Source organism: Somniosus microcephalus, chromosome 12, assembly GCF_052327205.1.
Source record: "Somniosus microcephalus isolate GS21.2 chromosome 12, FLI_Smic_1.0, whole genome shotgun sequence".
Classification (NCBI taxonomy): Eukaryota; Metazoa; Chordata; class Chondrichthyes; order Squaliformes; family Somniosidae; genus Somniosus; species Somniosus microcephalus.
This window is the reverse complement of record NC_140998.1, coordinates 211,358,481-211,384,554: the sequence shown is the minus strand read 5'-3', so window position 1 is coordinate 211,384,554 and position 26,074 is coordinate 211,358,481. Positions and strand designations below refer to the sequence as shown.

The 26,074-nt window shown below is 53.4% G+C and overlaps 1 protein-coding gene across 2 annotated transcripts in view; it reads left to right on the top strand.

Annotated features, from left to right (window-relative positions):
• Positions 1-15,953, top strand: part of cadm4 (cell adhesion molecule 4) — a 378,687-nt gene extending 362,734 nt beyond the window's left edge. For both annotated transcript variants that reach the window (XM_086004004.1, XM_086004006.1), the window contains 2 exons: positions 10,783-10,911; positions 15,632-15,953. In XM_086004004.1, coding sequence (XP_085860130.1) covers positions 10,783-10,911; positions 15,632-15,741 — 239 coding nt within the window. In that variant the 3' untranslated portion in view covers positions 15,742-15,953. The remainder of the gene's footprint in view (positions 1-10,782; positions 10,912-15,631) is intronic.
• The last annotated feature ends 10,121 nt before the right edge of the window (positions 15,954-26,074 follow it).

The following is a 26,074-nucleotide window of genomic DNA, read 5'->3' as shown; positions in this document are numbered from 1 at the left end:
CTAAACTCTAGAGAATATAGGCCTCGTCTACTCAATCTCTCCTCATAGGACAATCCCCCCATCCCAGGAACCAGTCTGGTGAACCTTCGTTGCACTCCCTCTATGGCAAGTATATCCTTCCTTAGGTAAGGAGACCAAAACTGTCCACAATACTCCAGGTGTGGTCTCACCAGGGCCCTATATAATTGCAGTAAGAAGTCTTTACTCTTATACTCAAATCCTCTTGTAATAAAGGCCAACATACCATTTGCTTTCCTAATTACTTGCTGTACCTGCATGTTAACTTTCAGTGATTCGTGTACAAGGACACCCAGGTCCCTCTGAACACCAACATTTCCCAATCTCTCACCGTTTAAAAAAATACTCTGCTTTTCTATTTTTCCTACCAAAGTGGATAACTTCACATTTCTCCGCATCGTATTACTACCCTTCAAAAAGTACTTAATCAGATGTGAAGCGCTTTGGGACGTTAGTGAAAGGCCCTGGTCTTAACTCACCACTTCATCCAATTGCTCATTCAGACCAATGCAGCAATGACCTCAGTGTCTGAAACTGGATTAAATGCACATCCCAGCTCCGACACAGAGGTGCGTGGTTTGCTTGTGCAGAGATTTGAGAAGCCTCAAGATATTTTTGTTTGCAGTAGATAGCGGGAATGATTGACAGGAAACATCGTCCTTGAAATTCCTGGCGTCCTCTGAGGCTCTCGCTCCAGCGTCTCCCCAGATACCCCTTACAGCTCTCTCCTGTAAATATTATTCTCAGCGCCAATCCCACACTGACCACTCGAAGCCTGTTCGGTCGGTCAGTAATTCCCACCAAGATTAACATCGGGCTTGCAATTGCTAACGAGTTGCCAAGTGAACGTGTTGTGGAATAAGCCACTGCCAGGTTGTGAGGACTGATTAAGAATAAGAAGCTAGGTATTCTGCGGCGAGTATCTCACCTCCCGACTCCCCAAAGCCTTTCCACCATCTACAAGGCACAAGTCAGGAGTGTGATGGAATACTTTCCACTTGCCTGGATGAGTGCAGCTCCAACAACACTCAAGAAGCTCAACACCATCCAGGACAAAGCAGCCCACTTGATCGGTACCCCATCCACCACCTTAAACATTCACTCCCTCCACCATCTACAAGATGGGCCTTAGAAACATAGAAGATAGGAGCAGGAGTAGGCCATTCGGCCCCTCGAGCCTGCTCCGCCATTCAATGCGATCATGGCTGATCATCCAAATTCAGTACCCTGTCCCTGCCTTCTCCCCATGTCCCTTGATCCCTTTATCCTTAAGAAATATATCTAACTCCTTCTTGAATATATTTAATGAATTGGCCTCAACTGCCTTCTGTGGTAGAGAATTCCACAGGTTCACCACTCTCTGGGTGAAGAAATTCCTCCTCATCTCTGTCCTAAATAGCTTACCCCTTATCCTTAGACTGTGACCCCTGGTTCGGGACTCACCCGCCATCGGGAACATCCTTCCTGCATCTAGTCTGTCTAGTCCTGTCAGATGCACTGCAGCAACTCGCCAAGGCTTCTTCGGCAGCACCTCCCAAATCCGCCACCTCTACCACCTAGAAGGACAAGGGCAGCAGGCGCATGGGAACACCACCACCTCCAAGTTCACCTCCGAGTCACACACACCATCCTGACTTGGAAATATATCGGCCGATCCTTCATCGTCGCTGGGTCAAAATCCTGGAACTCCCTCCCTAACAGCGCTGTGGGAGCACCTTCGCCACACGGACTGCAGCGGTTCAAGAAGGCGGCTCACCACCACCTTCTCAAGGGCAACTAGCGATGGGCATTAAATGCTGGGCTTGCCAGCGACACCCACATCCCATAAAAACGAATTAAAAAAAGCAATGGTACGCACATGAGATCCCATGCCCATATCCGAAGGCTTGTTATCCTGTGGAGGTTAAAGGGCTGTCTTCGTCTGTGTCTATCTTGGCCTTGGTGAGACCACACCTTGAATATTGTGTGCAGTTTTGGTTGCCTTATCTGAGGAAGGATGTTCTTGCCATGGAGGGCGTGCAGCGAAGATTCACCAGGCTGATATTTGGGATGGCAGGAATGACGTATGAGGAGAGATTGGGTCGATTGGGCTTATACTCGCTGGAGTTTAGAAGAATGAGAGGGGATCTCATTGAAACTTGTATAATTCTGACAGGACTGGACAGACTAGATGCAGGAAGGATGTTCCCGATGGTCGGGGAGTCCAGAACCAGGGGTCATAGTCTAAGGATAAGGGGTAAGCCATTTAGGACAGAGATGAGGAGGAATTTCTTCACCCAGAGAGCGGTGAACCTGTGGAATTCTCTACCACAGAAGGCAGTTGAGGCCAATTCATTAAATATATTCAAGAAAGAGTTAGATATATTTCTTAAGGCTAAAGGGATCAAGGGATATGGGGAGAAGGCAGGGACAGGGTACTGAATTTGGATGATCAGCCATGATCTCATTGAATGGCGGAGCAGGATCGAGGGGCCGAATGGCCTACTCCTGCTCCTATCTTCTATGTTTCTATGGCCTAGAACTTTGGCTCTCCACGGGTGAGTACGCACGGGGTGCTCACCCGTAGGCCCAATGGAAGTGCCGGTTTCGTGCATGCACTGCGCGTGCGCGGGAAACCGGCACTTCCGTTCCCCTGAACGAAGGGGTTCAGAGGTCGAACGCGTGCGCGGGAGAGGCTGCGCGAGCGCATCGAACTTACGTTTTTTTTGCAGGTTTTCCCGGGAGGGTCAGTCTCCAGAAGTTAGACATGTAAAAAGCAGGCATAAGGCCCGCTTTTTACAAGGTTAGTGGTGAATTAATTAAAATTAAAACATTTTTTCCACAGGTTTATTATTTTTAAATACTTTAAAGAAAGGTAAGTTTATTTTTAGCCCCATTAGAAAATAACATTATTTTTTTCAAAAATGTAAATTATTGTTTAAAATAGTGATGTTTTGTAAGAAGACGGGGCCTGTAGTACATAAGAACATAAGAACATAAGAAATAGGAGCAGGAGTAGGCCAATCAGCCCCTCGAGCCTGCTCCACCATTCAATAAGATCATGGCTGATCTGATCCTAACCTCAAATCTACGATCACTCTGCATCCACCCGAACCCATGTGATCTCCCGGAAGAGGCGAAAAACCAGATAAAGACCCAATGGCCAATTTGGGGAAAAAAATCTGGGAAATTCCTCTCCGACCCATATAGGCGATCGAAATTCTTCCTGTCAGACTTATGAATGAAGCATTCCCTGCTTCGATTGGCTCTCCATGGCCCACGTGATCCCAGGGGACGCTTCGAACTAACTGCGTCCCTGGGATACGCAAGCACTGCGCGCCGGCAGCTGGACCAGGCCCCGGATCGGAATTCCACGCGGGCCCGCAGCTCAACGACCGGCGCGCAAGGTAAGCCCCCGACCCGAATTTCTGGGCCTATGTGTCTATCACCTCCGCAAGGATTGCTGGACATAAGGGGGTAGGTGAGTGGTTTACACGCGGTGCGATCCTGGGGTTCATCAGCATAAGATAGACCGGCGTAAAAATCACATTGCCAACAAAGCCTACGGCCTCAAGGCGATGGGCAGGACGTGTGCCGGCCGCCATGTTGGGTAGGGACCGTTCCCCGCACCGGAGTGTGGAGTCGGGATCAGCAGGAGCGCTCCTTCGATCTCAGGTTAAAGGACCCTCCCGCTCGCCGTCTCTCCCGATCCTTCCCCGCCCCCCCCACCCCCTTCCTGGGGAAGGGATACACTCGGTCATCCCACCGGCAGAGACACCAGCGCGTTCACACGTCACTGCCGCAGGTGGATTCCGCTGTTTTTGCTGCAGTTAATCACATCCAGGACCGAGCCGTGTTCAGTCTGACCGTTGGGATTTTGTTGCTATTGATGTCAATGGACCCCTATAACTGGGCTGGAGATGAATTTGTGTGGAGGGCGCGAAGAATCTCCAAAGGGGACGTGGATAGGCTCCGTGAGTGGGCAAAAATCTGGCAGATGGAGTATAATGTGGGAAAGTGCGAGGTTATCCACTTTGGTAGGAAAAATAAAAAAGCAAATTATTATTTAAATGGAGAGAGATTACAAAATGCTGAGGTACAGAGGGATCTGGGGGTCCTTGTACATGAATCACAAAATGTTAGCATGCAGGTACAGCAAGTAATTAGGAGATGAGGGACTCCCGAGACCTGAAGGAAGGAAGGCCGTAAAGGTAAGTAAAGGTAAGTAAAACTTCTTTAAACACTTTACACACACCAAACACACTTACCTCTGCACTCATGCACCCATCACTCACCTGAACACCGGACATCTCGACCCCTCCAAGTCCTTCACCCGACGGTCCGCCTCGCTAACTTGGCGTGGTTTGGAGCCGTCGGGAATCCCGCACTTCAGGAATAAAAATAGGGATTAGGCTAAAAACTGCCTGTTAACAGGCAGTTAATTGGCACTAATCCCCTTCCCGCCTCGGGGAGGCGGGTCCCAGCGCAGGGTGGGTATCCGTCTCCTTTGAAACTGGAATGGAGGCGGGTTGAGGGCGGGATGGGGTTGGGACCTCCGATTTTGGGATTTTAACCCCCCACACACCTCCAATCCCGCCTCCACGGCCCAATGAAAATCCCGCCCAAAACGTTAGCATGCAGGTACAGCAAGTAATCAAAAAAGACAAATGGAGTGTTGGCCTTTATTGCAAGGGGGATGGAGTATAAAAGTAGGGAAGTCTTGCTCCAACTGTACAGGGCGTTGGTGAGACCACACCTGGAGTACTGCGTACAGTTTTTTTAGTCTCCTTATTTAAGGAAGGATATACTTGCATTGGAGGCAGTTCAGAGAAGGTTCACGAGGTTGATTCCTGAGATGAGGAGTTTGACTTATGAGGAAAGGTTGAGCAGGTTGGGCCGACACTCATTGGAGTTTAGAAGAATGAGAGGTGATCTTATTGAAACATATCAGATTCTGAAGGGGGCTGGACAGGGTCGATGCAGAGAGGATGTTTCCCCTCGTGGGGAAATCTAGAACTCGGGGGCACAGTTTCAGAATAAAGGGTCGCCCTTTTAGAACTGAGATGAGGAGGAATTTCTTCTCTCAGAGGGTCGTAAATCTGTGGAATTCTCTGCCCCAGAGAGCTGTGGAGGCTGGGTCATTAAATACATTTAAGGTGGAGATAGACAGATTTTTGAATGATAATGGGGTCAAGGGTTATGGGGAGCGGGGAGGGAAGTGGAGTTGAGGCCAAGATCAGATCAGCCATGATCTCATTGAATGGCGGAGCAGGCTCGAGGGGCCGAATGGCCGACTCCTGCTCCTATTTCTTATGTTCTTATGTTCTCGAGTGTTGGAGCTGCATTCATCCAGGCAAGTGGAGAGTATTCCATCACACTCCTGACTTGTAGATGGTGGAGAGGCTTTGGGGAGTCAGGAGGCGAGACACTCGTCACAGAATACCCAACCTCTGACCCACTCTTGCGGCCACGCTATTTATGTGGCTATTAAAACGCTAAAGGGAACAGTGTTTGCTAACACCGAAACTATCCGTTGAAACCATGAGGCGCGTGCGCTGAAGGTTTGAGAGCTTTTGAGCTTGTTCTCTCAGTAACTGAGATCTGTAGCGACTAGGGTAACTCCTAGCTGCCAACGTATTTGTGTGTCGAGGTAGGGGACACCTGGTACCTGGAACTAGACCAGACGTTAAATATGCCAGTTATAAACCACCTGAAGTGGGGTAAGAGAGACAGTTGCTAACATGAACGACCACATCCACAAGGTCTGGTCAAGATAACTGACCTTTGAGACTAAAAACAACTCAGTTGAGACAATGGGGGGGGAAATTCGGTATCGCCCCGCTTGGGGCGCCATTATCGGCCGTGCGCAAAGTTTAGCGCCTGGCGCTAATTATTGCCTCCGACAGCAAACTAGGCTTCTATCGCCCCTGGAGGGGATTGGAGCGCTAAATCAGGCGCTTCACACCGGTCTTAAGGTGCAAAGGCCGAGGAGCGAGGCGCTACCTCAGAGCGCTGGGGAAGCAAGGAAGGGCAAATCAAACTGAACCTGCAACGTGCTGCTCAGTACTCAAAACTCCTTCACACAGCGTCGAATCTCTCCAGAAGTCTCTCTCTCTCTCTCTCTCTCGGAATGCGTGGTGCAAAAATGTCACCGACAAAAAAAAAAGGCAAGAAGCGGTCGCCTTTAAATAGCGCTCCCCCAGTCCCTTCCTGACTACAAAACGCTCCTCTCAACCTGTCGTTGCTAGCGGCAGGCGGTAAGGCAGGGGCGCCACTCAATATCCGGTCCGGGGCGCTCCCGGGGCGTTGCACGCTCGACTGACATCACAATCTGCCGGCGCAGGAGATCGTGGCGGTCGTGTTTAGCGCCGCTGCAAAATGTCTAGTTAATTTCGTGAGCGGCGCAAGCATCGCCGCGCCCGGGCGCGAGTTGCTTTGCGCCCCATTAGCGCCCTCTTAAGGTGCTAATGGGAGGCGCAAACCAACTGAATTTTTCACCCATGATGACTGGCACTTCAGCTGCACTTAGGGTTTTATTATCTGGGTCACAATGCTTCCAAGTTATCTTTTAATCAGCGTTCAGCAGTTTGAGTGAATGATTGAAGAGGCAGCTTACACATGTTTACCTTAGGACATGTAACCAATCCGTGAAGGTGCATGCGGGCCAAGATCCAATCAGGTTGCGGGAATGAATTGTGCATGAGGTTGCCATGCTTATTTGAATGTATAAAAATGTAGTGTTTGCTGTAACAATTTGGAAAAGTCTGGCTAAAGACAGAGCAGACTGCCTCCCCACCGGTGTAATAAAGACAACTTGACTATCGATCTGAAAACCTTGTGTCGACTGTTGGTTTAAAATACTCCACATCACCACCCCCCTGATTCTGCTTGCAAATGTAGAGCGTCACTTGATCAGCTTGCAGTCACCGTGACCGCCAACAGACACCAGCAATCCGGAGCTGGTGTGACCAGATCACAAACTCCTGGTGACTGATAGTCCTCATTGACAAAAGAACAAACTCGCATTTCTCCAGCGCCTTTCACCACCTCAGGACGTCCCAAAGCGCTTCACAGCCAAAGAAGTACTTTTTTTGAAGTGTGGTCACTGTTGCGATGTAGGGAAACGCGGCAGTCAATTCGCGCACAGCAAGCTCCCACAAACAGCAATGTGATAATGACCAGATCATCTTTTATCAGTGATGTTTCAGTCAAACTCCGTTCCCTCGCCACTGACTCCATCCCTCTCCCTAACATCTGTCTGAGACTGAACCACACTGTTCACAACCTTAGTGTCATATTTCACCCTGAAATGAGCTTCCGACCACATATCCGCAGCATAACTAAGACCACCTACTTCCACCTCCGTAACATCGCCCATCTCCACCCCTGCCTCAGCTCATCCGCTGCTGAAACCCTCATCCATGCCTTTGTTACCTCTAGACTTGACTATTCCAACGCACTCCTGGCCGGCCTCCCACATTCCACCCTTCGTAAACTCGAGGTCATCCAAAACTCTGCTGCCCCGTGTCCTAACTCGCACCCAGTCCCGTTCACCCATCACCCCCTGTGCTCGCTGACCTACATTGGCTTCCGGTCTGGCAAGGCCTTGATTTTAAAATTCTCATCTTTGTTTTCAAACCCTTCCATGGCCTCGCCCCTCCCTATCTCTGTAATCTCCTCCAGCCCGTACAACCCTCCCTATCTCTGTAACCTCCTCCAGCCCCTACAACCCTCCCTATCTCTGTAACCACCTCCAGCCCCCTACAACCCACCCTATCTCTGTAACCTCCTCCAGCCCCTACAAGCCTCCCTATCTCTGTAACCTCCTCCAGCCCCTACAACCCTCCCTATCTCTGTAACCTCCTCCAACCCCCTACAACCCACCCTATCTCTGTAACCTCCTCCAGCCCCTACAAGCCTCCCTATCTCTGTAACCTCCTCCAGCCCCTACAACCCTCCCTATCTCTGTAACCTCCTCCAGCCCCTACAACCATCCCTATCTCTGTAACCTCCTCCAGCCCCCACAATCCTCCCTATCTCTGTAACCTCCTCCAGCCCCTACAACCCTCCCTATCTCTGTAACCTGCTCCAGCCCCTACAACCCTCCCTATCTCTGTAACCTCCTCCAGCCCCTACAACCCTCCCTATCTCTGTAACCTCCTCCAGCCCCTACAACCCTCCCTATCTCTGTAACCTCCTCCAGCCCCCTACAACCCTCCCTATCTCTGTAACCCCCTCCAGCCCCTACAACCCTCCCTATCTCTGTAACCTCCTCCAGCCCCTACAACCCTCCCTATCTCTGTAACCTCCTCCAGCCCCTACAACCCTCCCTATCTCTGTAACCTCCTCCAGCCCCTACAACCCTCCCTATCTCTGTAACCTCCTCCAGCCCCCTACAACCCTCCCTATCTCTGTAACCCCCTCCAGCCCCTACAACTCTCCCTATCTCTGTAACCTCCTCCAGCCCCTACAACCCTCCCTATCTCTGTAACCTCCTCCAGCCCCTACAACCCTCCCTATCTCTGTAACCTCCTCCAGCCCCTACAACCCTCCCTATCTCTGTAACCTCCTCCAGCCCCACAACCCCCTGAGATATCTGCGCTCCTCTAATTCTGCCCTCCTGAGCATCCCTGATTATAATCGCTCCACCATTGGTGGCCGTGCCTTCTGTTGCCTGGGCCCTAAGCTCTGGAATTCCCTCCCTAAACCTCTCCGCCTCGTTACCGCTCTTTCCTCCTTTAAGACGCTCCTTACACGTTTTACTACGTTAAAGCCACTATCTAAATACAAGTTGTTGTTGATGTTGGTGGTGGGATAAATATTGTCTCCAGCACACCGGGGAAGAACCGCCCCCCTGGGTAACTAGTCTATCCTGTGAGATTTTCCCTGAATCGAAATGTTTTCATTTGTGCTTTCAAAGCCTGGGTTCCCTCCACTCGTTGTCTGAGGCAGGGTCTAACTTGCGGATTATGAGATCGATACCGCTTAGAAAATGCAATCGCTACGTAAGAGAGTGGAGCGGGTCGAATCTGAGAGCGGTCAATCTGCCCGGTCTCACTGTGTGTTCCTTGTGTGTGTGCGCGTGTCTCTCTCTCTCCGCGCAGATGGAGTATAATGTGGGAAAGTGCGAGGTTATCCACTTTGGCAGGAAAAATAAAAAAGCAAACCTATTATTTAAATGGAGAAAGATTACAAAATGCTACAGTTCAGAGGGACCTGGGGGTCCTTGTGCAGGAAACACAAAGGGCTGCATTTTGATTGAGGAGGCGGGAAGGAGGCGGGACTACAACTTTCAGGGTTCTAGTCCCGCCTCCATTGAGTTCTAGCCAACCCACGTGATTTTCCCTTGATTGACCTTGTTGAGCCCACCCAGCGGGTTCAGCAGGCCAATAAAGGGCCACCCGGCAACAGGTGACGTCACAGATTGACATTTCATCTGTCAAGAACTTTTGACAGAAGAAATATCAACGTTTGACAGCTCTGTGAAGCTGTCAAACACTGACAATCTGCACACTAAGTTAATTCCTTCCTCTCAGGCTGATTTAGAGATCTCTCCAGAACAGAAAGCTGAATGCTGGAACTTTTGACAGCTCACGGCCATTCTGCTTTCTGTGCCGGTGAGATGAGGGACTCCCGAGACCTGAAGGAAGGAAGGCTGTAAAGGGAAGTAAAACTTCTTCAAACACTTTACACACACCAAACACACTTACCTCTGCACTCATGCACCCATCACTCACCTGAACACCGGACATCTCGACCCCTCCAAGTCCTTCACCCGACGGTCCGCCTCGCTAACTTGGCGTGGTTTGGAGCCGTCGGGAATCCCGCACTTCAGGAATAAAAATAGGGATTAGGCTAAAAACTGCCTGTTAACAGACAGTTAATTGGCACTAATCCCCTTCCCGCCTCGGGGAGGCGGGTCCCAGCGCGGGGCGGGTACCCACCTCCTTTGAAACTGGAATGGAGGCGGGTTGAGGGCGGGATGGGGTTGGGACCTCCGATTTCGGGATTTTAAACCCCCCCACACGCCTCCAATCCCGCCTCCACGGCCCAATGAAAATCCTGCCCAAAAAGTTAGCATGCTGGTACAGCAAGTAATCAAAAAAGACAAATGGAATGTTGGCCTTTATTGCAAGGGGGATGGAGTATAAAAGCAGGGAAGTCTTGCTGCAACTGTACAGGGCGTTGGTGAGACCACACCTGGAGTACTGCGTACAGTTTTTTTAGTCTCCTTATTTAAGGAGGGATATACTTGCATTGGAGGCAGTTCAGAGAAGGTTCACTAGGTTGATTCCTGAGATGAGGGGGTTTGACTTATGAGGAAAGGTTGAGCAGGTTGGGCCGACACTCATTGGAGTTTAGAAGAATGAGAGGGGATCTTATTGAAACATATAAGATACTGAGGGGGCTCGACAGGGTAGATGCAGAGAGGATGTTTCCCCTCGTGGGGGAATCTAGAACTCGGGGCACAGTCTCAGAATAAAGGGTCGCCCTTTTAGAACTGAGATGAGGAGGAATTTCTTCTCTCAGAGGGTCGTAAATCTGTGGAATTCTCTGCCTCAGAGAGCCGTGGAGGCTGGGTCATTAAATACATTTAAGGTGGAGATAGACAGATTTTTACAAGATAAGGGAGTGAAGGGTTATGGGGAGCGGGCAGGGAAGTGGCTTTGAGCCCAAGATCAGCCATGATCTTATTGAATGGTGGAGCAGGCTCGAGGGGCCAAGTGGCCTATTCCTGCTCCTATTTCTCCTGATCTTATGTTCTCTCTCTCCCTCTCTCTCTAGATCCCGGGGCAGTCGTAGAACCGCAAACATCAATCAACTACGCTATTGTCGGTGGCATCTTGGCGGTATTTGTCTTTGCGGTGATCTGCATCCTGTTTGTGACAGTATGGTGTTCGATGAGACAGAAAGGTGAGGAATGTTTTACTTTATAACCCGTCGCCACACGAGCGGCTCATCCTTGTCACAGGACAGGGTTAGGACCCACTCGGTCCATAAGGACATCCGTTGCTGACCCGCGCTGATTCTCCGTATCGCTCGTTATCTCACCCCTCGACACGTTCTGAATCCCGTCCACACCCCGCACAGCAACAATGCGCTGCATTTACATAGCGCCTTTAATGTAGTAAATCGCCCCCAGACGCCTCAGGGGAGCGATTATCAAACAAAATTTGACACCGAACCTCGTAAGAAAGAAAGACTGGCATTTCTCCAGCACCTTTCACCACCTCAGGACGTCCCAAAGTGCTTCACAGCCAATGAAGGACTTTTTTTGAAGTGTGGTCACTGTTGTAATGTGGGAAACGCGGCAGTCAATTTGCGCACAGCAAGCTCCCACAAACAACAATGTGATAATGACCAGATCGTCTGCTTTTAGTGATGTTGGTTGAGGGATAAATATTGGCCCCAGGACACCGGGGAGAACTCCCCGCTGCTCTTCTTCGAAATAGTGGCCGTGGGATCTTTTACATCCACCTGAGAGGGCAGACGGGGCCTCGATTTAACGTCTCATCCGAAAGACGGCGCCTCTGACAGTGCAGCACTCCCTCAGTACTGCCCCTCTGACAGTGCGGTGCTCCCTCAGTACTGCCCCTCCGACAGTGCGGTGCTCCCTCAGTACTGCCCCTCCGACAATGTGGCGCTCCCTCAGTACTGCCCCTCCGACAATGTGGCGCTCCCTCAGTACTGCCCCTCCGACATTGCAGTGCTCCCTCAGTACTGACCCTCTGACAGTGCAGCGCTCCCTCAGTACTGACCCTCCGACAGTGCGAAGCTCCCTTAGTACTGCCCTCCAACAGTGCGGCGCACGCTCAGTAACGCCCCTCCGACAGTGCGGCGCCCCCTCAGTACTGCGCCTCCGACAATGCGGCGCTCCCTCAGTACTGCCCCTCCCACAGTGTGACACTCCCTCGGTACTGCCCCTTCAAGAGTGCGGCGCTCTATCAGTACTGCCCCTCCGACAGTGCAGCGCACCCTCAGTAACGCCCCTCCGACAGTGTGGCGCCCCCTCAGTACTGCCCCTCCGGCAATGTGGCGCTCCCTCAGTACTGCTCCTCCCACAGTGCAGCGCTCCCTAAGTACTGCCCCTCTGACAGTGTGGCGCTCCCTCAGTACTGCCCCTCCGACAGTGCGGCGCTCCCTCAGTTCTGCCCCTCCGACAGTGCGGCGCTCCCTCAGTACTGCCCCTCCGACAGTGCGGCGCTCCCTCAGTACTGCCCCTCCGACAGTGCGACGCTCCCTCAGTACTGCCTCTCTGACAGTGCGGCGCTCCCTCAGTTCTGCCCCTCCGACAATGTGGCGCTCCCTCAGTACTGCCCCTCCGACAGTGCGGCGCTCCCTCAGTACTGCCCCTCCGACAATGCGGCGCTCCCTCAGTACTGCCCCTCCGACAATGCGGCGCTCCCTCAGTACTGTCACTGGGAGTGTCGGCCTGGATTATGGGGCTTGAGTCTCTGTGATGGGTCTTGGACCCACGACCTACTGACTCACAGGCAAGCGTGCAATCCACTGACTCCTCGATGTGTATTTCTCCAGAATTCTAGGTACAATGAATTTCTAATTAAGAATCATAATGGAACAATAGCTGTGAATAATGGGAAATTATTCACTTCACTACCCAAATCCCCAGACAACGACATTAATATTAACAAAGATGGAAGTGATGCTCCCTTGAGCTGCGAGATTAACCTGCATCACTCATCAGAAGGTCCTCAACCTTGAGCTCAACCAAAACTCTGCTGCCCCCGTGTCCTAACTCGCACCCAGTCCCGTTCACCCATCACCCCGCTGTCGCTCGCTGACCTACACTGGCTCTCGGTCCGGCAACGCCTCGATTTTAAAATTCTCATCCTCGTGTTCAAATCCCTCCATAGCCTCCTCGCCCCTCCCTATCTCTGTAACCTCCTCCAGCCCCTACAACCCTCCCTATCCCTGTAACCTCCTCCAGCCCCTACACCCCTCCCTATCTCTGTAACCCCCTCCAGCCCCTACAACCCTCCCTATCTCTGTAACCTCCTCCAGCCCCCGACAACCCTCCCTATCTCTGTAACCTCCTCCAGCCCCTACAACCCTCCCTATCTCTGTAACCTCCTCCAGCCCTCTACAACCCTCCCTATCTCTGTAACCTCCTCCAGCCCCTACAACCCTCCCTATCTCTGTAACCTCCTCCAGCCCCTACAACCCTCCCTATCTCTGTAACCTCCTCCAGCCCCTACAACACTCCCTAACTCTGTAACCTCCTCCAGCCCCTACAACCCTCCCTATCTCTGTAACCTCCTCCAGCCCCTACAACCCTCCCTATCTCTGTAACCCCCTCCAGCCCCTACAACCCTCCCTATCTCTGTAACCTCCTCCAGCCCCTACAACCCTCCCTATCTCTGTAACCTCCTCCAGCCCCTACAACCCTCCCTATCTCTGTAACCTCCTCCAGCCCCTACAACCCTCCCTATCTCTGTAACCTCCTCCAGCCCCTACAACCCTCCCTATCTCTGTAACCTCCTCCAGCCCCTACAACCCTCCCTATCTCTGTAACCTCCTCCAGACCCAACAACCCTCCCTATCTCTGTAACCTCGTCCAGCCCGTACAACCCGCCCAGATCTCTGCGCTCCTCCAATTCCAGCTGCTTGTGCATCCCCGATTTCCGTCGCTCCACCATTGGCGGCCGTGCCTTCAGCCGTCTGGGACCCGAGCTCTGGAATTCCCTCCCTAAACCTCTCCGCCTCTCTCTCCTCCTTTAAGACGCTCCTTTTGGTCACTGGTTGTAATATCTCCTTATTCTCATCCTGAGGGAGCACCGCACTGTCGGAGGGGCAGTACTGAGGAAGCACCGCACTGTCGGAGGGGCAGTACTGAGTGAGCGCCGCACTGTCGGAGGGGCAGTACTGAGGGAGCGCTGCACTGTCTGAGGGGCAGTACTGAGGGAGCGCCGTACTGTCGGAGGGACAGTACTGAGGGAGCGCTGCACTGTCGGAGGGGCAGTACTGAGGGAGCGCTGCACTGTCTGAGGGGCAGTACTGAGGGAGCGCCGCACTGTCGAAGGTGCAGTACTGAGGGAGCGCCGTACTGTCGGAGGGACAGTACTGAGGGAGCACTGCACTGTCGGAGGTGCAGTACTGAGGGAGCGCCGCACTGTCGGAGGGACAGTACTGAGGGAGCACTGCACTGTCGGAGGTGCAGTACTGAGGGAGCGCCGCACTGTCGGAGGGGCAGTACTGAGGGAGCACTGCACTGTCGAAGGGGCAGTACTGAGGGAGCGCCGCACTGTCGGAGGGGCAGTACTGAGGGAGCGCCGCACTGTCGGAGGGACAGTACTGAGGGAGCACTGCACTGTCGAAGGGGCAGTACTGAGGGAGCGCCGCACTGTGGGAGGGGCAGTACTGAGGGAGCGCCGCACTGTCGGAGGGACAGTACTGAGGGAGCACTGCACTGTCGAAGGGGCAGTACTGAGGGAGCGCCGCACTGTCGGAGGGACAGTACTGAGGGAGCGCCGCACTGTTGGAGGGGCAGTACTGAGGGAGTGCTGCACTGTGGGAGGGCCAGTACTGAGGGAGTGCCGCACTGATGGAGGGGCGGTACTGAGGGAGTGCCACACTGTCGGAGGGGCAGTATTGAGGGAGCGCCGCACTGTCGGAGGGCCAGCACTGAGGGAGTGCCGCACTGATGGAGGGGCGGTACTGAGGGAGCGCTGCACTGTCGGAGGGGCAGTACTGAGGGAGCCCCGCACTGTCGGAGGGGCGGTACTGAGGGAGCGCTGCACTGTCGGAGGGGCAGTACTGAGGGAGCCCCGCACTGTCGGAGGGGCAGTACTGAGGAAGCGCCGCACTGTCGGAGGGTCAGTACTGAGGGAGCGCCGCACTGTCGGAGGGGCAGTACTGAGGGAGCGCCGCACTGTCGGAGGGGCAGTACTGAGGGAGCGCCGCACTGTCGGAGGGGCAGTACTGAGGGAGCGCCGCACTGTCGGAGGGGCAGTACTGAGGGAGTGACACACTGTCGGAGGGGCAGTACTGAGGGAGCGCCGCACTGTCGGAGGGTCAGTACTGAGGGAGCGCCGCACTGTCGGAGGGGCAGTACTGAGGAAGTGCCGCACTGTCGGAGGGTCAGTACTGAGGGAGCGTTGCACTGTCGGAGGGTCAGTACTGAGGAAGCACCGCACTGTCGGAGGGACAGTACTGAGGGAGCGCCGCACTGTGGGAGGGGCAGTACTGAGGGAGTGCCGCACTGTCGGAGGTGACGTCTTTCGGATGACACGTTAAGCCGAGGCCCCGTCTGTTCTCTCAGGAGGACGTAAAAGATCCCACGGCCACTAATTGGAAGAAGAGCAGGGGGGAAATTCTCCCCGGTGTCCTTGGGCCAATATTTATCCCTCAACCAACATCACTGAAAACAGATTAACTGGTCATTCTTACATTGCTGTTTGTGGGAGCTTGCTGTGCGCAAAGGGCCTTTTCCTGCAATCCAACAGTGACCACGCTGACAATAAAAGCGCGCCATTGGCTGTGAAGCGCTCAGGGGTGGGGTGGGCTGGGTCCTGGGGTGGCGAAAGGCGCCAGTTCTCTCTCTTTTCAGTCGGAGTTGAAGTCCCCCCCCAGCCCCGCGATTTGCTAAACTAACCGCTTGCCGACCAACTTGCAGGGTCGTACCTGACACACGAAGCCAGCGGGCTGGACGAGCACGGCGAGGCCCGGGAAGCCTTCATCAACGGGAACGAGAGCCACGAGAGGAAGAAGGAATATTTCATCTAGACCGTCGGCCGGGGGGGCGGAGCCATCGCAACCGGCCCAGCCCAGCCAACGGGCGCGCAGTGTCGAAATTCTCTCTCTCTCAACAACTTCGCTTTTTTTTGTACAAAACCGGCTTGACGTCAGTGAGCAGACTGTTCACCCTTACAGTACTGAACCAACAATGCTGCATCTCTGGATTTGATTATATGTCTATTAAAAAAAAAAAAAAAGGATTCCATGGGTCAGACAATTCCACAAAGCTCATGTTTAGTGAGCAAAAGGATCGTCTTTGCTGCAGAGGAGAGATGGTTAACGATTTCGGAACGGCTACTACACGAAGCTGAATTTCACACCCCCCCATCCTCACCCCCACCCCACAAACATTTTCCACGGCAGCATAGAATTCCCGAGGAGAAATCTCTTCCAAGACTGGGGGCCGAGTCAATGGGTCAGCCAATTTATTCTGTTTAAGAAACCAACCCATTTTTTTTTTGGTGAATTGGAGTGTGTCAGTTACTGAGAATAAGCGACATCTTCTGCTGGGAGTAAAATTCCTTTCAATGCAACTCTCTCTCTCTCGCTCTCTACAGGAAACTCTTTTTTATCCGGCACTGACGGGACCGGCGTGGTGCCGGTTTATCAGAAAGTCCAGATTACAGAGAGTTATAGTTTAAAAGTTACAAGAGATCCGTACACAGCAACAAATCCAGGCTTCCCTGTTGCTTAGCAACAGCTGCAGGAACCCCGGCCACAGGCCAAGAGTCCCTGTTGCTTAGCAACAAATGCAGCAACCCCAATTACATGGCGACAGATCCAGGAACGACCACTAATATGAAGTAAACCGTACCTGAACCTACTCCTGAATTTTGCCGGTTAACAGAGATTTCTGGTTATTTTGGGTGCCGGTAAATCGAGAGTTTCCTGTCTTTAATCATCGTGACTTATTCTCTGCTGGTCACCGCCCGAGCGCTGCCTGCTCCGATCATGGGTAAAGTGTCCCGCTGCTCCGTTGCTGGTCATGTCCTTTCCCGGGTCCCGTATTTCTCTTTGGCCGCTAGGAGCTGCGGGTGATTGGCACCATTGAGCACTGACCCTCCTTCGCGGGCAGCCTGGTCCCCGCCACAGTCGAGGGGTGAGGGGGGGCCGCAGCAGGAGGCCGCTCGGCCCCATCGTGCCCGTGCCCGTGCCTGGCGCTGCCACCCAGCGTCACGGGGGGCGGGCTCCTCGCTGAGACCAGCCGTCCTCGACGGCGCCAATCACCGGGCTTGCAGCTGAGCGCAGGGCGCTCCTGGGGCAAGGACCTGCCACCCGCGGTGAAGGAGCAGCGAGCACTGGAAAATATTCCTTTTCTAACCAATTTCTTTTTGAAATGAAGCAAGTTGTACGTTCAATCAATCTAGAGTTAGGAGCAATTTGAAAGGACAATAGCACCTCCCAATGGCACATCGTTCTACTGATAGGGAACGAATTCGCTCAAAGGTTCATCCCGTCTGTCAGTACCTCAGCGTAGCTGAAAACATGCTGATGTCCCATTTTAGTGTCGATTAGATTCTGGGGACAACAGCCATGACTTAACTGCTTAGGTTCCTCTGGTGGTTTGGCAATGGGGCTTCCTTACTTAATTTGAGGCATCGTTCAGTTCGACGGGGATCACGTCTCCAATTTATGATCAGTCCCGCTCCTTCAGGGAAGCTCCCACTTCTGCCCAATGACACCGGGGCCAATTGAATATCCGGGACTGGCCTTTCTGGGCTGGTAGGGGGCTGCGTGATCAGAGAGACCTGGGGGTATGTGTGACTGCACAAATCGTTGAAGGTGGCAGGGCAGATTGAGAAAGCACTTCAAAAAGCCCACGGGATGCTGGGCTTCATCAATAGAGGCAAGGAAGTTACGCCAAACATAGAAACATAGAAACATAGAAGATAGGAGCAGGAGTCGGCCATTCGGCCCCTCGAGCCTGCTCCGCCATTCAATGAGATCATGGCTGATCATCCAAATTCAGTACCCTGTCCCTGCCTTCTCCCCATGTCCCTTGATCCCTTTAGCCTTAAGAAATATATCTAACGCCTTCTTGAATATATTTAATGAATTGGCCTCAACTGCCTTCTGTGGTAGAGAATTCCACAGGTTCACCACTCTCTGGGTGAAGAAATTCCTCCTCATTTCAGTCCTAAATGACTTACCCCTTATCCTTAGACTGTGACCCCTGGTTCTGGACTCCCTGGCCATCGGGAACATCCTTCCTGCATCTAGTCTGTCCAGCCCTGTTAGAATTTTATAAGTTTCAATCAGATCCCCTCTCATTGAAACCTTTATAAAACACTGGTTCGGCCTCAACTGGAGTATTGTGTCCAATTCTGGGCCCCACACTTTAGGAAGGATGTGAAGGCCTTGGAGAGGGTGCAGAAAAGATTTACCAGAATGGTCCCAGGGATGAGGGACTTCAGTGATGTGGAGAGACTGGAGAAGCTGGGGTTGTTCTCCTTAGAGCAGAGAAGGTTGAGAGGAGATTTGATCGAGGTGTTCAAAATCATGAGGGGTCCGGACAGAGTAGATAGAGAGAAACTGTTCCCATTGGCGGAAGGGTCGAGAACCAGAGGACACAGATTTAAGGTGATTGGCAGAAGAACCAAAGGCGACATGAGGGAAAACTTTTTTACGCAGCGAGTGGTTATGATCTGGAATGCTCTGCCTGAGAGGGCGGTGGAGGCAGATTCAATCGTGGCTTTCAAAAGGGAATTGGATAAGTGGCGGAAGGAAAAACATTTGCAGGGCTACGGGGGAAGGGCGGGGGAGTGGGACTAGCTGAACTGCTCTTGCAGAGAGCCGGCACGGGCTCGAGGGGCCGAATGGCCTCCTCTGTGCTGTAACCATGCTCCGATTCTAGTTAACCCTTCCCCATCCGCCCTCCCCTCCCCAATACCTGACGGGTACGGGCTGTGCCCTTTGACCCTCCATCATTGGCGATTTTTCTCTGTGTGAAATTCTCTCGGTTCGATCCCGGGTGACTCTGACATCAGATCCCAGCCCTCCTCCCGTCCGGCTGCTGCCTGTGATCCGCACTTACTGGCCCCAAGCTGCCTGAGGCAATTCAGCCGCATTCAGAACTAATCTCGCTAATTGATCCATTGATCCCTCTATTCATTAATGGCTCTTACAAATCCGACCCTTTCACTCTCTTCTAACTGTGAAGTGTCCTGGGCGTCCGCTGAGAAATGAGGATTCCCCTCGAACCCTGAATGGTTTACTAATCGCCCGTCAGAAACAAAAACACGAGAGTGACTGAGCTTCCAAGGACAGAGAGACACATTGAGCACTCACTGCTCAAATAATCCAGCACCCAGCAGGTGAAGGGTTCCAGTCCCGAGACTCCAGCACAAACATCTAGGCTGACGCTCCCAGTGCAGTACTGAGGGAGCGCCGCACTGTCGGAGGGGCAGTACTGAGGGAGCGCCGCACTGTCGGAGGGGCAGTACTGAGGGAGCGCCGCACTGTCGGAGGGGCAGTACTGAGGGAGCGCCGCACTGTCGGAGGGGCAGTACTGAGGGAGCGCCGCACTGTCGGAGGGGCAGTACTGAGGGAGCGCCGCACTGTCGGAGGGGCAGTACTGAGGGAGCGCCGCACTGTCGGAGGGGCAGTACTGAGGGAGCGCCGCACTGTCGGAGGGGCAGTACTGAGGGAGTGCCGCACTGTCGGAGGGGCAGTACTGAGGGAGCGCCGCACTGTCGGAGGGGCAGTACTGAGGGAGTGCTGCACTGTCGGAGGGTCAGTACTGAGGGAGCGCCGCACTGTCGGAGGGGCAGTACTGAGGGAGCGCCGCACTGTCGGAGGGGCAGTACTGAGGGAGCGCCGCACTGTCAGAGGGGCAGTAGTGAGGGAGCGCCGCACTGTCGGAGGGGCAGTAGTGAGGGAGCGCCGCACTGTCGGAGGGGCATTACTGAGGGAGCGCCGCACTGTCAGAGGAGCAGTACTGAGGGAGCGCCGCACTGTCAGAGGGGCAGTACTGAGGGAGCGCCGCACTGTCAGAGGGGCAGTACTGAGGGAGCGCCGCACTGTCAGAGGGGCAGTACTGAGGGATCGCCGCACTGTCGGAGGGGCAGTACTGAGGGAGCGCCGCACTGTCAGAGGGGCAGTACTGAGGGAGCGCTGCACTGTTGGAGGGGCAGTACTGAGGGAGCGCTGCACTGTCGGAGGGGCAGTACTGAGGGAGCGCCGCACTGTCGCTCTGGGGCGTGAACGGCGCTGGAGAACTGTGAGTCTTTCTTTTATTTGAGCCCTTGGTGAAAAGATTTCCTCGCCGTGTTCCCTTTATTGGAAGCTTTAAGGATCGCACTGCACTGCGAGGCGGTGCCAGTGTCTGAGGCTGGGCTCGAGCGTGGAGCAACACCGCCACCTGGCAGGTCGAATGCCGTTACTGCAGGCGCTGTTTCAGCCTTTTTCTTTCTCGCCTTTGGCAACTTACCTGCTCCCCAAACTCAGCAGGTAGAAGCTGAGGGGTGCCTTCTCTGAGGATGCTGGCTGGCTTTGTTCCCTCCCTGCCCTTCCTCCTCCCTTCCCCAAGAATCCCTAAAACCTGGCCGTTCAAGCTAAGATTACGCAAACTAGGGTTTTATTCCCTGGAATTGAGAAGGTCGAGGGGTGATCTGATCGAAGTTTACAAGATATATTAAGGAAAACTGATGGGGTACATAGAGTGAAACTATTTCCGCTGGTTGGGGAGTCTGTGACTAGGGGGCAGAGTCTAAAAATTAGAGCCAGACCTTTCAGGAGTGAAGTTAGGAAACACTTCGACACACAAAGGGTGGTAGAAGTTTGGAACTCTCTTCCACAAATGGCAATTGATGCTGGGCCAATTGTTCATTTTAAATCTGCGATTGATAGATTTTTGTTAACCAAAGGTATTGAGGGATATGGGGCAAAGGCGGGTGGATGGATTTAGGTCGCAGATCAGCCCTGATCTCATTGAATGGCGGAACAGTCTCGAGGGGCTGAACGGCCTCCTCCTGTTCCTGTGTAACAGGTTCGAGGGGCTGTATGGGCCTCCTGTTCCTGTGTAACAGACTCGAGGGGCTGAATGGGCCTCCTCCTGTTCCTGTGTAACAGGCTCGAGGGGCTGACTGGGCCTCCTCCTGTTCCTGTGTAACAGACTCGAGGGGCTGAATGGGCCTCCCCCTGTTCCTGTGTAACAGACTCGAGGGGCTGAATGGGCCTCCTCCTGTTCCTGTGTAACAGGTTCGAGGGGCTGAACGGCCTCCTCCTGTTCCTGTGTAACAGGCTCGAGGGGCTGAATGGGCCTCCTCCTGTTCCTGTGTAACAGACTCGAGGGGCTGACTGGGCCTCCTCCTGTTCCTGTGTAACAGGCTCGAGGGGCTGAATGGGCCTCCTGTTCCTGTGGTAACAGGCTCGAGGGGCTGAATGGGCCTCCTGTTCCTGTGGTAACAGGCTCGAGGAGCTGAATGGGCCTCCTCCTGTTCCTGTGTAACAGACTCGAGGGGCTGAATGGGCCTCCTCCTGTTCCTGTGTAACAGACTCGAGGGACTGAATGGGCCTCCTCCTGTTCCTGTGTAACAGGCTCGAGGTGCTGAATGGGCCTCCTCCTGTTCCTGTGTAACAGGCTCGAGGGGCTGAATGGGCCTCCTCCTGTTCCTGTGTAACAGGCTCAAGGGGCTGAATGGGCCTCCTCCTGTTCCTGTGCTCCTAAGAGGAGATGGATGGGCCTTCACCTACCGATGCACCTTTTAACCGACTGGCAACCTTTCTGTGCTGCCCAGCTGTGCCCCCTGCCGGTCTGTTGTCGATACCGCCAGGCGAACTTGCAGGCTGAAGATCGTCCCATTGTCTAAGTTTCCCGCTCAGGGCTTTTAAATTCATTTCCCGCACCCCAGATTTGAGCAAAGTGCAGTCACAGACTCCCAAGTATCTTGCACTGAACTATCCTCAAAGCATTTCACCCAGGTCCCTCACTGTCCCTGGAACGGTATCACTGGGTGAAAATTTATGGACTTATTTTTTGTGGCTACTTTAAACCCTTTAATTTTCCTTTCTGCAGTGTGTCAAAGGAATACGTTTAAAAGAATATTAAAAGTTCTGAACTGGCGATTTTTTTATTCGTTCCTGGGATGTGGGCGTTGCTGGCAAGGCCTGCATTTATTGCCCATCCCTAGTTGCCCTTGAGAAGGTGGTGGTGAGCCGCCTCCTTGAACCGCTGCAGTCCGTGTGGTGAAGGTGCTCCCACAGTGCTGTTAGGGAGGGAGTTCCAGGATTTTGACCCAGCGACGATGAAGGATCGGCCGATATATTTCCAAGTCAGGATGGTGTGTGTGACTTGGAGGGGAACTTGGAGGTGGCGGTGTTCCCATGCGCCTGCTGCCCTTGTCCTTCTAGGCGGAAGAGGCCGTGGGTTTGGGAGGTGCTGCCGAAGACATTGCCCAATATTGTAACAGTAAAGCCGGGAATAATGACTCCCGCTCCTTAATGCGAGGGTTGGGTGAGGGATGGATGCACTCAGCTGGATTGCTAATCGCCGAGCCCGTTGGGTTTGTTGACGCTTGTCCTTAACATTGAAAGACACCATTTCGCGACCTTAGGTTAGCGGGCGTGACGCTCTAACCCGCTGCCCTCGAGCAGAGAGAGAGAGACGGGTGCAGAACAGCGACCAGGGCCGGGAAACTTGTCTCCAATGTCACATGCAGCGGCGACCTTCGAACCGCTGGTGAACCAAATGTTTGACGCTGGAGTTTTGACTTGGTTCCGTTTCGCGCTCTGCCTGTTCCAGTCGCTCGGTGAAACTTGAAATCGCAACCCCGTGTGTGCGGGGGCGGGGGAGGGTGGGAAGTGTTGAATCCGTCAGGCCTTAACTGCGACCCGCCGATATTATAAGCCATGTTTAATTCAGGGTCTTTTCCTTCTGTTCTGTTCTCTGTCTATCCTTCCTGGCCTCGCAGTTCACCCGGAAGATGGCGTGGAGGCGTGTGTTGTCCACGGGAGGTCCCCGCCGGCGGTTGGCCCAATTGTCCCGTTTCTCTGGTCGCCTGCCGAAAAGGCTGTGCGTATTTGCGGCACCCCGCGTGTGTCCGCGGGAGGCCGCCGAGCGCGCCGCGGCGGCGCGGCGCTCCCATCACCGGGCGGCGGGGCAGCCTCCCGCCTTGCCGACGGCCGGTGTTGAAGAGAAAGACGGCGCCGTTCCCCGCCAGCTAGCGGGGAACGTCACCAAATAACTGCTGCAATTTAACACTTCTGAATCGTAAAACACGGGCACAGCGGTACCGCGTCCAATTCTGGGCGCCGCACACACTTGAGAGAGGACGTGATGGCGATGGAGAGGGCATGGAGGAGATTGACCAGAATGCTCCCAGGGATGAGGGACTTCAGTGATGTGGAGAAGCTGGGATTGTTTTCCTTAGAGCAGAGAAGGTTAAGGGGACATTGACCAGAATGGTCCCAGGGATGAGGGACTTCAGTGATGTGGAGAAGCTGGGGTTGTTCTCCTTAGAGCAGAGAAGGTTAAGGGGAGATTGACCAGAATGGTCCCAGGGATGAGGGACTTCAGTGATGTGGAGAGACTGGAGAAGCTGGGGTTGTTCTCATAAGAACATAAGAAATAGGAGCAGGAGTAGGCCAATCGGCCCCTCGAGCCTGCTCCACCATTCAATAAGATCATGGCTGATCTGATCCTAACCTCAAATCTTCTATCACTCTCCATCCCACCCGAACCCATGTGATCTCCCGGGAGAGGCGAAAAACCAGATATAAAACCCAATGGCCAATTTGGGAGAAAAAATCTGGGAAATTCCTCTCCGACCCATCTAGGCGATCGAAACTCGTCCAGGAGATCACTCTGCCCCTATATTTTCTACAGTACTTACCTTGGAGCAGAGAAGGTTAAGGGGACATTGACCACAATGGTTCCAGGGATGAGGGACTTCAGTAATGTGGAGAGACTGGAGAAGCTGGGGTTGTTCTCCTTAGAGCAGAGAAGGTTAAGGGGAGATTTAATAGAGGCGTTCAAAATGATGAGGGGTTTTGATGGAGTAAATAAGGAGAAACTGTTTCCAGTGTCAGGAGGGTCGGTAACCAGAGGACACAGATTGAAGATAATCGGCCAAAGAACCAGAGGGGAGATGAGGGGAATTGTTTTTACACAGCGAGTTGTTGTGATCTGGAACGCGCTGTCTGAAAGGACGGTGGGAGCAGATTCAACAGTAACTTTCAAAAGGGGAATTGGAGAAATACTTGAAGGGGGAAAGTTCACAGGGCTGTGGGGAAAGAGCAGGGGGGAGTGGGACTAATTGGAGAGCTCGGAACAGGCGCGATGGGCCGAAGGGCCTCCTCCTGCGCCGCATCGTCCTGTTACCACGTGTGTGAGGGCCTACCAGCGGAGGCTTTATTGGCCGTTTTTTTTGCGTGTTATATATATATCTCGGAAGCCCAACTTAAAACCTCCAGAGGTGCCCTCTGCCCCGGTTCTGCAGGTTAATCCTGATGGATGGCAGTCGGGAATGGGGGGGTTGGTCCCAAAGTGAGGGACCGGACGCGACCAGAGAACGGCGTCGATTTTCTAACCACTGCAGCGCATCGAGCGGACCCCCCTCCCCTTCCACAACCCCCTAAACCACTAATGCGCCATATTATACAGTGTCAAAGGTTTGTCTTATAATTAACTGTTGGGTTATGTATAGAACAGTAACTGTATAAAATATTTTACAAAAAAAAAGGGATTAATGGATTATCCAGTTACTAGCCCTTAGGATAACATTAAGTTAATGAGAATCTTAAGAATGAATATTGTCTGTCAGTGTCCATTGAACATGTTAATCTTTGTTTGGCATTTTCTCCTTGACTGTTTAATGTATTTCACGATCATTGTTTTGAGCTTTCCGATGGGGAGTGGGTTACTATAAAGAAGCAAATGAACCCCGTGCCATACTGATTTGCAACAATACACAGGAGCACGAGTGATTATATATATTATATTATATTTTAAAAAATCGAGAGCAAATTGCACACGAAGGGTGCTCCGTCCCAGCGACGCTCCCGGGAGCGGTGCCATGTTTTAGAAGCACTCTTTGAAGCCGCCTTTTGCTCCGTCAGGTCGTCTCCGAGTGATTCTTGACTGGTTCTTCCCCTGTCTCGCCTTCTCTAGTTCCGCTCCCTGTGGCCCACCGCCCCGAAAGCCAGCTTTCTACATTAAGCCCGCTCCTCCTTGACTCTGCCCGCCCCCGTGTCCCTAACTCGCACCCAGCCCCCGTTCACCCATCAGCTCCCCCGCCCGCCCCTGTCGCTCGCTGACCAGCACTGGCTCCCGGTCCGGCAACACCTCGATTTAAAATGCTCCATCCTCCTGTTCAAATCCCTCTTCGCCTCCCCTCCCTATCTCTGTAACCTCCTCCAGCCCCCTACAACCCTCCCTATCTCTGTAACCCCCTCCAGCCCCCTACAACCCTCCCTATCTCTGTAACCTCCTCCAGCCCCTACAACCCTCCCTATCTCTGTAACCTCCTCCAGCCCCTACAACCCTCCCTATCTCTGTAACCTCCTCCAGCCCCTACAACCCTCCCTATCTCTGTAACCTCCTCCAGCCCCTACAACCCTCCCTATCTCTGTAACCTCCTCCAGCCCCTACAACCCTCCCTATCTCTGTAACCTCCTCCAGCCCCCTACAACCCTCCCTATCTCTGTAACCTCCTCCAGCCCCTACAACGCTCCCTATCTCTGTAACCTCCTCCAGCCCCTACAACCCTCCCTCTGTCTGTGACCTCCTCCAGCCCCTACAACCCTCCCTATCTCTGTAACCTCCTCCAGCCCCTACAACCCTCCCTATCTCTGTAACCTCCTCCAGCCCCTACAACCCTCCCTATCTCTGTAACCTCCTCCAGCCCCCTACAACCGTCCCTATCTCTGTAACCTCCTCCAGCCCCCTACAACCGTCCCTATCTCTGTAACCTCCTCCAGCCCCTACAACCCTCCCTATCCCTGTAACCTCCTCCAGCCCCTACAACCCTCCCTCTGTCTGTGACCTCCTCCAGCCCCTACAACCCTCCCTATCCCTGTAACCTCCTCCAGCACCGACAACCCTCTGAGATCTCTGCGCTCCTCCAATTCTGGCCTCTTGCGCATCCCCCGATTTCCATCGCTCCACCATTGGCGGCCGTGCCTTCAGCCGCCTGGGCCCCGAGCTCTGGAATTCCCTCCCGAAACCTCTCCGCCTCTCTCTCCTCCTTTAAGACGCTCCTTAAAACCGACCTCGTTGACTCAGCGTTTGGTCGCCCGTCCTAATATCTCCTTAAATAAAAACAGAAAACGCTGGAAATACTCAGCAGGTCAGGCAGCATCTGTGGAGAGAGAAACAGAGTTA